General features: G+C 27.9%; 1 protein-coding gene across 7 annotated transcripts in view; it reads left to right on the top strand.

Annotated features, from left to right (window-relative positions):
- The window catches only part of LOC142323466 (latrophilin Cirl-like), a 292,270-nt gene that overhangs the window by 209,374 nt on the left and 67,898 nt on the right, over positions 1–14,998 (top strand). For all 7 annotated transcript variants that reach the window (XM_075363116.1, XM_075363115.1, XM_075363113.1 and 4 more), the window contains exons 7-10: positions 1,843–2,046; positions 5,029–5,356; positions 10,091–10,466; positions 14,104–14,329. In XM_075363116.1, the coding sequence (XP_075219231.1) occupies positions 1,843–2,046; positions 5,029–5,356; positions 10,091–10,466; positions 14,104–14,329 (1,134 nt within the window). The remainder of the gene's footprint in view (positions 1–1,842; positions 2,047–5,028; positions 5,357–10,090; positions 10,467–14,103; positions 14,330–14,998) is intronic.

Below are 14,998 nucleotides of genomic sequence, written 5' to 3' on the forward strand. Positions count from 1 at the left end.
AAATGTTGACGAAACGGGCCTTGAATGAAAAGCTTTTTCTAGGAGGAATTTAGTTTCCCTTATTGAACAATCAGCTCCAGGTAACAAAATGTCTAAAGAATGTACATTGTTGATTAGTGGTAATGCAGCTGGAGACCTCTGATTAAATATTATGCTGATTGGCATATCAAACATACCACTTGCTTTTAAAGGTTTCTGAAATCTTCCAGTTATTTACAAAAGCCAAAAGAAAGCACAGATGACTTGCAATATTTATTCAGATTGGTATGATAATTATTTCATATTGGAGGTTAAAAAATACAAGTAGATTTCAGGTAAAAATGGGAATGCCTTTAAAATTAGATAATGCACGTACTTGTTCTTCAGCAGGCTGCTTAGGAGAGGACAGAAAATTTGAAGTTCTATTTCTCCCTCAAAATGTAATATCCATTTTACAGCCAATGGATCAAGGAGGTTATTATTTCCCTGGAATGACTTTAATGCAAATAATTAATGAAAACAATTCTTTTGGCTGATAATGAAAATGTAAGCGGCACAATTACAGATGATCAAAGACATTAATTTGGAAGATTGCTGTTATAAGATGACTCATGGAATTTTGTGAAAAGCATGACACTGGCAATTATAATTAAACAATGTCTAGCAAACTGATAAAACTTATTGTGAAGATGTCAAAAATATAAGGAAATTCATAGAAGAGATATTAAATTGTGCAGACTGTGACTGAAAGAGTGTCAATGAATGTATCATCAGTGACAAGAATGATCCAGGGTACCAAATTTTGAGGTACAACAAGATTGTAGAGGCTGAACGAAAAGATGATCAGCCAACTTCTGAAGAAGGCAAAGACTTGCATCCAGGGCTGTCAGTTGTAAAAGCTCATGAATGTTTTTCTGATGCTTTGTACAGATTCATTGTTTAAAATGATTACATGAATTTGAAGTTCATAAATGAAGATCAACATTAAAGTGTGTACAGATTACAACATTTTTTAAGAACAAATAGTCTTTTTAAAGGTGTGTTTTGATTATTGACTGAAATTTTATTCTATTAAAAGTAACGTAATTTTTTCAATTTTTAGTAATTTTTAAGAAATGATATAACATGCAGTGTTATAACTTGTATGCAGTGTTGTAATTTAGTAAATTTCTCTTAGATACATTTTGTGTAATTCTTCCTTATAAATTCTTTTTAATAAGTTTTTAAGTGGTATTTTTTATAATACAGTAGTGTAGTAAATTTTTATTTTTTTTCTGATAATTTTTATAAATTCTGATTCTTTTATTAGCAAAATTTCTACTCATTGTATTTTTTTTTGTCTTTGTGGACCTCATATGATCTGTCCATAGCTATCTTGTTCCCAGACAAAGATTGGAACTCTTTGATATTTTAATTAAATAAAATATGACTATTTCTGGGAAATTTTGATTATTCCTTATAAATTTTGTACTATTGTTTTACTGATTTAATACTGAACGAGTAATATCTCTGTTTGAGATTTGCTGTGTATTGACAAGTAGTGATCTTAATTGCTTAAGATTTTGTTGTTTGCGTGATGTTATTCTTACAGATTATTTTGTGTTCTTTTTGTTATGTGAAGAATGTTATGTAAATTTGTGAATTCTATAGTATTATTATATTACCTCAGACATGAGTTTACATATGTATTTTAATGAGTAACTTGAAACGAATGAAGTTCAAATAAATAATGAATGAGGTGACAGATGGTTACAATAATATTTACAATAAAATTTAAAACTAGTTAACTTACCAGTAAAAACTGTATGCTTAGGACATGTATTTTAATGAGAAGTATTGATATATAAATATATAATTTTTAAGGTGGGTGAAGTAAGTATACAACCGTGTCCTGGAGGAGCGACAGGTTTAGCCAGGTGGAGGTGTATTGGAAGTGAAACTGGATCTCCATATCGGGTGCCATCTTCTCCTGATCTCTCCGAATGCCGATCAGTATGGTTGACTAGTCTAGAAACTCGGATCAATGATGGCGATTCTATAATTAACATCGCCAATGATCTCTGCCAGGTCAGGTCTTATATTACATAATAAAAAAATTAAAATAGTATGAATGACAGTGGTAGTTAGTTCACTGGAATGCACTAATATGTGAATACTCATGTAAAATTAGATTTGACAAGTATTTTCAGACAATTAAAGCCACACTAAAATTAAAATTGTTTAATTGATATCTTTTCTCTTCTGAAATACCTAAAGTGAAATAACGGTTGATGGTGTATGTAGAACTACTTATTTTAGTACACTTTGGTGGTGTACATAGAACAGTGTATTTTAGTACTCTGTCGGTGCACAACATTAGCTGATCTCAGCAGGTTAACAGTTGATTCAACAGGTTGGCTTGAGGCAAGTCGGTAGAGTAACTTGTTTTAAGGCTTTGTTGGTGCATGTATCACTAGTCATTAGTTATTTTCTTAGACATTTATAAAGCAATTTTTTGTAAATAAATACAACAAAATTAATAATAATAATAATAATAATATATAGTAACTCTTTTTCTGTGTTTATATTATACTGCTTAATTTTTAACTTTATTTTAACATGTTAATCGCAAATATATATTTATATATGAAATAAAATAGTGTTATTCGTGTGAATAAAATAAATACATTTTTTTAAATAAATTTAAAGGGTTTCTTTATTTTGGGGTTTTATCATTTTGAGTAGTTTTCAGTAGAGTAAATATCACTAAATTTACTAATCTTCTCCCATCAAGTATTGTGACTATTTTTTACTGCATTTCAAAATGCATAGGATATCTTAGCTAAGTTGTATATTTATTTACTTAAAATAAATAAATATATTTTTTTTAAATCAATGGTTTTCTTTTAAAACAAAGTTGCTCGAAAAGTAGAAAATAATTTTTCAGTGATAAGATAATCAAAGTAATTTTCATCATTTGTAAAAAGAAAACCATTGTGCGCTCATAAAATATTATTTTGTCTAATTTCTTTAATTTATGTTCACATTTTTACCTTTATTAATTCTCACAGAACACCTATTCCGAATTCTTCAGTAATATTTTATGAGCACACAATGGTTTTCTTTTTACAGATGTTGAAAATTATTTTGATTATCTTATAATCACTGAAAAATTATTTTCTATACTTTTTAGAACAATTTCATTTTAAAAGAAAACCATTGTCTTAAAATTTTTCTTTAAATTTATTTATTTTTTTACTTTTCAGTTTCCCACCTACACTTGTTCATTCAAATGTCATCAATTCATTCACATTGGTTTATATTTTTTCTCATTCTATCTAATTCTACTAGCTCTGTGTAAAAAATCAACTCTCACCTGCTTCATCTTTTTACTTTGATTCACTCACTTTTCATGGTATTTCTAATGTGCTTTCTCCAACCATCTTTTACGTTGTCTTGCAGTTTCTTTTTGTTTTGTATTCTTTGGTTTCATTTTTTGTTACCACAAGAATCTTTACTATCCTAACATGAAGAAAAATTATTTTGTTAAAATAACAAAAGACAGGATGACAAATGACAAATGACTTGTTATAGTAACAAAATTCATTTACTTGTGATAATAAATTGGTATGTCATCATAACAAAATCAGATAACTTACAGTAACAATTCAGTAACGATACATTATAGTAACAAATCCATTTTGTTATCGTAACAAAACCGTTTTGCTGCCACAACAAACCCTTAGTTAACAAAACATATGATTTGTTATCTATATGTAAACAAAGAATTATGTTTTCACAATATCTGCCATATTGAATTTAGAACGATACTAAATATTGTCTGCCAGATTGGGTGTCGAACTGTTTTTCATCAGAACCAAAACTGTATGCAAAATTTCAGCTTGATTGGATAATGGGAAGTGTGTCAAATTTTAATTACTGAATTTGATTTATATAGGATTTTGAACATAAAAAACCATTAAAAAAACAGCTGGTAACTTAGCAGATTATCTTTAATAATGGACGAGTTTTAGCTACAGTTTCTGACTTCTGCTTATTCTTTATATGTAGTTAGCGTACTGATGAAATTTATTCCTACAGCAGCCTCGGTTAGCAAAGGGCATTTTTTATATAATTTACTTTAAAACTCGTTTTTTATTTGTTATATTCCTACCACTACCAGACTACTTCTGACTAACTTAAAATATTGCTTGACAACCATTATTGTTAGTAAAAATAAGGATTGTTTTTCTTTTGAAATAATAAATATATTTATATTTAGTCATAGATTTATAAATTAGTTACCGCTTTTTTTTTTGTATTAATTCTGTATAATAGCTGGGCTATCAATAATGTGTATCAATAAATGTGTAGTATATTTACACACATGCACGCGCACAGAGATATAGTGAGAGAGAGATTGAGATAAAAACAAAGTGAGAAAGAGAAACTATACTTTGCAGATTTATGCTATACTAAATTCTATTATTTTTATTAGCAAGTTTACTACACCGACTAATACAAATACTGAAGGTGGTAGACTGAAATTTAAGACAGTAAGTAGGGATGAATGTTTAAACATGTTTCATGCTAGGTTTATATAATAAAACCTTTAAGTAGAGCTTAAATAACTGAAACTGGGATTTAAAAGTTAATTTATGATTAGTATTTGTTCATGTGTAAGTATTTTGCTGAGTTATAAAATTGGTTATGGACAGACATGAAGTAAAAAAATAGATGTCAGAATTTTTCATAAATTTTACTACTGATTACTGGTAACGTTTAATAGGTTGTAATTTGTAAAGTTTTAGTAATTCGCTTGTATTTTTGTATGATATTGATAATAAAATGAACAATAAATTTTTTAATTGGATTATTGTTATTTTGTTCTGTGTGTATGTTTATAAGATAAATCTTTTGAGGATGCAGTTCTTTGACTGTATAGTATTATGTCCACTTGTAATGAATTGTATTTTAGCTGTTAATCAGGAACTTATTTTGAACACACACCTTGAAAAGTTGTTATTAATTTTAATTATTAAAAAAAATGGTTTATGTGGCATGTTGTAGGTAACAGACAGCAAAACATTGTACGGTGGAGATATGATGACAACAACCAAAATCATACAGAAGATGGCCCTTAAGATGTCAATAAACATACAAACATTTCCTGATCCTCGTCAACGTGAAGCGATAGTGACAGAATTGTTGCATGGTGTAGTCAGAACTAGTAGTAATTTACTGGATTCAGCACAGCTTCCTTCATGGAGAGATCTCACTCATAAAGAACAAATGCGTGTTGCAACATCATTACTTGTTGGCATTGAAGAAAATTCATTTTTATTAGCAGATACAGTTGCTCGAGAAAAGACTGTTACACATTCTGAGAAGAATATTTGTAAGTAAAAAGAAATTTATTTTAAAGTACGCATATTAAATTTTAATGGGAGTACTTAGGTAAATATTTATGATTTTTTTCTTTTGTAGTCACAGTCAAAGCTTTACATATAACAGGATGAGGTGTTAGATTTTTTTTAATGGTGTGAGCTGTTGTATGGTGCTTAAATCACTTATTAAGGGAAATAATTCCAGTTATTGTTTCCTTCCTAATGAACACAATTTTCTCCTCGTATCGGTCATCATGATCATGCTATTTCTTATCAGTGATTACTACATAGAGTGTTGGCATCTAATTTTTAATCCTAAAAGCAGTGGGATTACTTCATTAAAATGTCAAGGCATATTTAGACCAGATGTAGTGCTTGAAAAAATTTTTTCTCTAGATCATGCTATTTAATAGTTTTCCTTAAAAAAAAAAAAAAAAAATTATAAAAAAATCTGTATTGCATAAAATTAATGATGAAGCCTGATTTAAAAGCTTTTATGCTTATATCTTCTGTGAAAAGTCATACAAATTAGATTCATGGCTTTACTGGAGTTTTTCATGTTCTTATCTTAATTAATTAGTGCCAAACAAAATTAATTAGAGCAATAAATACACCTATTAATAAAGAAAAAAAATTTAGACTTTAATTCCATAAAAAATATATTTCATGAGAAACAAACAATATTTTGAGACTCCATATTTCATGTGATTTATGACAAAAAAATTTCCATCAAAACATATTCTCACATATTCATTTTTCATTATGCCAGCAAAGTTTCAGAAATATTTTTTTTTTGAAGTTATACTTCTTTTGGCACGTTAGGAGAAACTGTATTTTCAGCACGTTACATAAGTTGCGTGTGCCGATGTAACACACAATGAAGATCTGTGCAGGCCCAAGTGGATCAGTTTGCACGCACATGCGTGTAGTTTCTAATAAAGTCAGTCGTTCAATGCAGTTAAGTGATAAGCATGTGTTGTAAATATAACAGATATTGAGTCGTAATAAATATATATTTACATACGCAGATTTCTGAAGATGAATATTTTAAACTGTGAATATTATTGTTCATATTCATAAGACTTTTTTCATATTGCAGCTTATATTTATTTATTTTTTGTGAAAATTGTATATCAAGATTTGAGGTTATATTTATGTAAGTATTATTTTTTATGAGTAAAATTATATTTTTTAATGACTGAAAATAGCATGCATCAGATAAATTCTTGATTTTGCATAAATAATTTTAAATTTACCAAAAATAAAATTTTTGATAAAATACACTATTATAAAATAAAACTATTTGTATCATATTTTTCATATCATAAGATAACCCTTGTGCCTATTCAATCTCATCTGAAGAATTAATGTAACTAAACTGATTGAAATATATTCTATATACTTTGTTTTATATGACAATAAAACTTATGTTCAATGCTTTTTAAACTCTATAAAAAAACTGTATAAAATAAATATTATTTAATTTAAGTGTTATTTATTCAAACTTTTATTCATAGTATTTTATGTTGTCTATCAATTGTTTGACTCAATTCAAATTTGTTTGAATGCGTAAAAAAATTCTTTTTTTATTCACACCAAAGATGTATAACTTCTTACATGCATACATAAGTGCATATGAGCTTTTTTTTTAATTTTCGGTTCTAAAGCAGATAGCTAATGATTCACCACTGTTACACTGATAAAGTAAAAGAGAAAAGGACAACATTTTAGTACAGTCTGAGATTTTCTGTAAATGAGTGCGGAAAATTGGAAAAATTGACACAGTTTTATTTTTTAAGTTTTTAAAAAAAAGGTGGGCGACTACATAACCCTTGACAAGAGTAATAATGCCAGTTGGTAATTATCAGTTTTTTTAGTATTACTTTTTATCCACAATGATCATAAGTGCCTTGGCAGAATTATATTTACTATATTCTGATGAGATTAATAAGCAATTGAAAAAAAAAACATTGAATAATTGTGAAATAAATTCAATATTTATGGAGTAGGTAAAATATCTGGTTTTTATCTCATTAGGTGTCATTTATGTAATTTATTTTTAAATATGTCATCAATACATGTTATTTCTTCAATTAATGTTTTTACAGATTTTTTTAAATAAATTTCTATCAGTGATTAAAATTTATACACCCACCCATAATGGTACATAAAATAAACAAAACAAAATATATTGCAGTTCTTATGATTAATTAGATGAGATGTAAATGTAGTATATTACTTAGACTGAGTAGTATAATTAATTAGTTGTAAAGTAATTTAACAATGATTCATAAGCAGAGGCTTCATTTTCTTTACTTTCTTTTACTTAAATGTCAAATGTAATTTTTATTATCTCTGATCAAACTGTTTGATGAAGAAACAGTACAAACTTTCTTCTACTCCCAATATATTATCAAATCTGTGACATGTTGTATATCACACATTTAAGTTTATATTATTCAGTCAACTGTGAAAAAGATCCCCTCACCTGTATTAATATTTACTTGTTTTCAGAAGCACTTACGAATTAACTTTGATCTGTTTTATAAGGAAACTAAGAGAAAAGAATATTTATTTAAATGTAAGACTGACCCATTGTTACACTGTGCAGTAAGATTCAGGATTGTTACATAAATTTTATACATAAAGCCTGAAAATCTGGTTTTTCACAATCTCAGCATTATAATTCATTAGATTGCTATACTTAATGATATTCATAAATATAGAAAGTTCAGGCATTATCCAAAAGAAATCTGAAACTATGCAAATCGATATGTTAGTATCAGTCTATAGTTCAGTGCTATACAAAAAATGCAACTTTTAAATAGGTCCAGATTATTATAATTACATAAAAACGACTTCCAAAAGTTACATACTATTATTTTGCTTCAACTACAATTCAAGAGAGGTTTGTTTAGAAGTGTGTGTTTATGAAAGTTGGATTCAGAAGCTTCTGACTCACAGGCAACAGATATATAGCAATTGAAAATAGCTCAAAAAATTTTTAAAAATTATGAAAATGATGTCAATATTACAGACTGTGTAGATGACTTCAATAAATACTTCATTATTCCACATTTTTCAAAATATAATTAACTTACAAAGCTCTTTATACAATAAAATTTTCAATAAATCTCGCTCATTTTTACCGTATTCCTTAAAAATTAATAAATGTAATAAATTAAGAAAAAAATAATAGGAGTAGAAATTTTAAAAAAATCAGTAAACATAAATAAAAGCTTATAATAATAGGAGTAGAAATAAATTTAAAAAAATCAATAAAAAGTATTAATTAATACATGTGGATATGTGTGTATGTGAAAGTGCTAGGCATGTTATATGCTTGTCTACCCATTGTAAATACAGAAGACATGCTTTTTATGTCTGCATTCTTCTTATCTTTTTCACTTTTTATTTTACTTTTACATTTTATTCTTTAAAATAATTTTTCTAGGTTAAATTATGTATTGACAACCTCCACAGTTGGCTAATCTAAACAGGCTTGTACTATTTTGGTGACAATTGAAACTTATTTCTTAGGATTTGCAGTATTTGCCTTTTCTGACATCCACAGCTTGTTCAGAAATCCATTGTCCATGTTAATATTTGCCATAATTTTTGACGGGAATCAAAGTGGAACTGTTGACCATTCTCTTTCAGTTCTTGCACAATCTGTAACTTGTAAGGATGTAATTTTAAATCAAAATGAAGAATTCAGAGAACACTCTTGGGCAACCTGATCACAGCTGCTTGTTTACGAATTGAACGCTGTGGGCTCTGTACAACTGGAACACATACAGGCTCAATGTTGTGTGGAGTATAAGCACTTCTTGGTCATCTTGTTGGTTTCTTTTTTAGAGCTGATCCAGTCTTCAAAGTTTTTAATCCACATTTTTATCTTGTGTTTTGATGGAATGTGCCCTTAATTTCTTAAGAATACCAATATTTTTTCTTGTGGTACTAAAGCAGCAACTCTTCTTTCATGTTACTCCAGTAAGAACACATCTGTTAGGTACTCAATAAAGATTTGTTAAAATGAAGTAACTTAATAATTATCAGTACAAATATTTCAATTACATTTAAAAGCTTTACAGTTCTGTACATTGAATGTATAGTTAGTGTGAAGTATTGTACTTATTTTTTCAATTCTCTAGCTGGTCTGCAGCAGTTGATTTTTTCTCCAGTATTTTCTTTAAATTACAGTAAAAGCAACCTTTTATTCTCCTTATTTCAAATATTTACTAATTAAAATAAGTATTTATGTATAATCTTTAGTAATTACTGTACTAGTTCAGTAAATACCCAGGAAGTTGAAAAGTAAATACATATAATTTTTATTCACTTAATCTTAAGTATTTACTTAGAAATGGCCCAGAAAAGGTAAGTACTGTTGTATTCTCATCACTGATTGAGGTTTCTTTTGCATTAATGCAAAAGATTATTGTGTTAATGCATTAACACAATTGTCACAGAGTTATTATGAACCATTAATATTGGTAAAATTAATATTGTCAGTCAAATTTTTGCAAAGCTCATAGCAGTGATGTAAATTCTATTTAATTTACTAAATTATATATTTCTGTTCAGTAGGTTTGTAGTTTAATTACATTTGAAAAATAGTGTATAATTTCTTTCTCCTTTTTTTATTATTAAATTGTGTAAATATAATTTTAGTAATGACTATTTTTTATTAACTATTGAACTTACTATGTTATGGTCTTACTGGAATTACTTGTATGTTACAGTGTTGAGTGTTAGAGTAGTTGAAGTAAGAAATGTTGGTGCAGAAGTTTTTCCATCAGATGTAGCAGTACAGCATTGGTTAGGAGCCAGGGCTGGTACTGCTCAGTCGAACTGGCTAAGACTTGAACGTGGTCCTCTTCTTGAAAACAGTGAAGGTGGTCTCGTTCGAGTTGTTTTTGTTGCATTTGACCGCTTAGAAGAAATACTTCAGCCGCAAGCTCATAATGCCACTCGAGTGATTAATAGTAAAGTTATTTCTGCATCACTAGGGAAAGGTAGACACATACAGCTGGATCAGCCGGTCACAGTATGTTTGCGACATCTGGTCACCGATAATTTGACTAATCCAACATGTGTGTTCTGGGATTATACAATGAGGTGAGTGATGATTTAATGAGAGTTGCTGTAATTTATAAGTGCATATTTACTATTTCTTCTGCCCTTCTTTTAAATGAATACTATTTTTTTAAAAGTTGTTTGCCTGTGTATTTTCCCTTAAATAAGTTTTTGAAGTATGCTGGAAAAAAATCTGTTGTATATTTTCCTTTGCCCTTCAAGGAAGTTAACCCTAATGTTTTTTCCCTTTAATCCCAAGCAAATTTGTGGTAAAAATATTACTAATGATACCATAATTTTGGTTTAAAATCCATAGTAGATCATGACAGGTTTTACATCAAATTAGATTTTATTCTGCTAACAACATTGTATCAAGTTTTTATATACATATGCAAAAAGTATATTAATAGATAAAACATACAAATAATAAATTTTGTAATGTAGTAGTATTAATAACTAATTTTATTACGTTCAGTAAACAGTATTTCAAAACCTCAAATAAACTGTACAGGGGAAGGAGAAATAAAATATTTATGGTTTATCATATTATTATTCTGATGATGGAACTTTTTGCATCAGATTTTTTTTATTAAAAGATTCTATTTTTTCCTGCTTTCATAATTGTATCTGTTACTGAGTTTTTTATATGTTGATTAGGCATTCTGAAGTGTGACCAATTTTTCAAAATTACTGAACGTTGAGATAAATTGCTTAAACTTCTCTAACTCCTCTTGATTTTAAATATCATTTATATCTTTCTTTTAAAAGCCGTGTGCAGCTCTGTATCATTGATCTTCTGAAAGTAGTCAGTATTAGTCAGGTCATCATTACAGGTTAATTCTTCAGATTTAGCATCATTAAGGCATAGTGTTTTTAGCTGAAGCTTCTGTGTGAGTAAAATTATATTCCTAGTAATTTTATGTTTCCTTTATCATTTTCAGACTATAATTTTTTTCTAAATTCCTGTCATTAAATTTTCACTGACTTTTTTTTCAAAAGCTAGAAATATTTTTAATAGCATTTTAAAATGTTAGATAATTTCTTTATTTTTACTTTGAATTACTTTATTACTTTTGGTAACAATAATTGCAAAAAAAGTTGTTCTTCATTTTGTAGTAGATTTTGAATACTCGTGTCATGCCCTACTGCACGGTTGGGGTGAGCAAGATGTTACCAAGAGATCTTTACATTAATGCTCAATTCATGTAAAAATGTTTTGCCCCTATATTATGACCCGTGCTTTCAAATTTGATTGAAAATTTGTAGGTAAATTATCTTTTACACCGTTGATCACACAAGGACTTTATTATGATGCATCATTAGAGGCTCCTGATTTGTAACCGGCTTTTTTACTACTGGATAGCAAGGAGATGTGATTTTTTTGTTGCTTTTAATTGGTGCAATACCTTCTCTGATTTGGAACATAAGTCATGTAGTTTTCCAGTATGGACTTCATCAAAATAAAAATTTACACATTTTCTGAATATGTAATTTTCTAAAATGTACATTACTGTTATTAAAAAAAAAAAAAACTGTAATGAAGAAAACTAAAGAACAACATTGCACAGTTTGCCCAAACAGAAATTTTAATATAATAGTAAAATAACAAATACTGACAAAAGTGGCAATTGCAATTTAGCAGTATACAGAATGTATTTTTTTCATGAGATAATTATTGATTGTAATATGGTTTAGGATCAGCCTGTGTTGTATCAGCTATGTACTTTGATCTAATTTTTAATTTATATTTTGTTTACAATGGATATTGTGTCAGCACCTAAGTGGTTATTACACTTAAATATTAAAAAATACTAATCGTCTCTAAGATGATGATGCTTTTCTAATTTTAACTCACTTTCTGGTAATGTACATGTTAGAAAGTTTTTTGGTTTTTAAAAATAAAGTAAAACTTAATATACTAGCTAAAACAATTCAGGGGGGTGTCTCAATTACAATTGATTAAAAAGATAATTATGATTGAAATCATGAACAGATGAATTATCAGACTATTATTAATTGAAAAGTTTGACTCCAGGTTTATGTGTAATGTGCCCAGTGTATTGAATATGCTTAATGAATTTGTGATAAAAAACATAATATACATTTATAGAATAAATAACTATCAAAAGCTGTAAAAGAATTTTTTGTAAAGAGGAAACATCAGACTCAACAAAGTTTGCTGCCGGCATGGTATAAACATAACCTCTCTCAGTTTTAAATTACAAACAAGAAGTAAAAAAATTCATTTTTATGATAGAAAAGTTATTTTACAATATTTGTATAAGTTGAAGTGTTACTTTGAATAATATGTTATGTACTGTGATTTACAACTAATTATAATGTATAAAACTAACATAATTATAAAAGTACAGATGTATGATGCATTATAGAGCACAATCCTACAAATCTTATAATAAAACGTAAGATTTTAAAGAGTGACACTTATCATAACTAGGGTTATTTAAAAAATATGTTTTTGTGTTGAAGTATTGCTAAAACTTTAAACAGCTGTGTACAAATGAATTTTTCTGTTGGTGTGTGTATATCTCCATTAGGCTGCTTGTGCATTATCATAGGTTATAAAAACATCAGCCCTCCTGATGTTTTTAATCTGTACAACTTGTGTTACTGGTATTATTCTGATCTTAGGACTACTTTTCTTTCCAGTAATTGCATTTTGTATCCTTATTATTAAGCAGTCGGTGCTTTTATTTTTTACTTATTGTAATTTATAATTCTAAGTACTTTAAATTATCACATCAGTATTTTTTACTTTTAAAATCGATTAAAGATTGTAATAAATTGTATAAAATAGGAATAAGGCAACTTTTAATTTAAGTCACAAATTAAACAAAAACTATTATGTTCATGATCGTTTTCCGGTATTTGTGTGATAAGGTAGGAATAGTTATAATTTTTCTTGTAACCAGCAAATTAAGATATCTCTGCTTTTAAATTTTATTATTCACAGTCTTGATAGTCTGTTTATCTGTAGAGCTATCAGTGCTTTTTCATGTTATTACTGTTTGTTTTGTTAAAAAAGATTATTAAAGAATTAATATTGATTATAGACTTTTGTATTAGGTAAGCCTGTTCTATTTTTAACATATTTATGGGCCCTAATTTGGTTTATTTGAAAAAGAATCTTCCTTTTTTTCTTATAATATAATTTAGTGACACCACTGGTCTTAAAGGAAATGTAATTAGATCTTGTATTTCTTTACATCCACTCATTTTAATTCTGTCATATTTTAATTGTATGGCAGTATGATTAATGTTATTGTTTGTTCATAATATCTAGCTGTAGGAATTATAAAAAAATTATAAACATATGATTCATAATTAAAATTTTTTTTCTCAACCTACTCTTTTTTTGCTTAATATCATCAAAAGTAGAGTAAGCGGTAACTGTCTTTGAGCTTACCTTGAGACTTATTTGCTATCTGTGGTTTCTACTGAAAGTTTCTAATAAAACTGGCTATAAACTAGTGGCTATCTCATAAAGCTAGGTTTCCTGCTGCTAAGTTATCTGTGTAATTTAATTTTAGGTTCCTAATTCAGATTTATAATTTGTCAGGTATGGCTTATGATTTCATTTTACTTTTATATATGGGTATACCTCAACCTTATTATCTTAAGTTTAGTATGTTAATTATTACATTTTTTATTTATTTTTCAGTGCTTGGTCTGAAGACGGCTGTAGGATCGCATCTACAAATGAAACACACACAATATGCCAATGCAATCATTTAACCAATTTTGCTATTCTGATGGATGTTCAAGCAACTTATCTTCCTCCATCTCATCAGATGGCATTACAAGTGATAACTTATATCGGCTGTATAATATCTGTTATTTGTTTAATACTGGCTATTATTACATTCCAGTTATTCCGTGGTCTGAAGGTTTGTTTCATAAATTATTCATTCTAGTTTTGCTAGTAAACAATTTTATTTACACAGTTAAGTTTAACTGTAAACTTTTAACTGTTGCTGACTGTTAGACATAAATATTTAGATAAATATATGTATTTGTTTTCTAATGACTGTTTTTCAGGTAGATTTATTGATCCATAGTATTATTGTTCATTTCAGCTTCAAAATGTCATGTTACAGGAATTGTTGTGATTGTTTCAGCAATTTGTATATTTTAGATAATTGTGTTTACAATCTGTTTACAGTAGTCAATATAATTTTAAAGCAGATTCTTTTGTAGGGATGCTTGTTTTAAATCAAAGTGTTTAGTAAGTAAAGGAGTTGAATGAAACATGTATTACTATTTCTAATGGTGACTTCATTGTTTTATATAAAGTTAAATCTTTCAATGCCAAACTTTGAAACAAGTGGCTATTTCTTTCTGGTGGCACAATTTTTCCTTTGTTGTTTGATGATTATTGTTAACCGAACATTTATTTTGGTGTTCTTAAAAAAATATGTATATATTAATGAATTTGTAATTCAGCATCCTAGCAACATATAATGATTATTATAAAATAAAAACATCACTTGCTGCTTATTTCTTTAAAAATTCTCGCACAACACTTTGTTGGTGTGCACTGCTTCATCAGATGTATA

The sequence above is a fragment of the Lycorma delicatula genome, chromosome 4, assembly GCF_047948215.1.
Source record: "Lycorma delicatula isolate Av1 chromosome 4, ASM4794821v1, whole genome shotgun sequence".
NCBI lineage: Eukaryota > Metazoa > Arthropoda > Insecta > Hemiptera > Fulgoridae > Lycorma > Lycorma delicatula.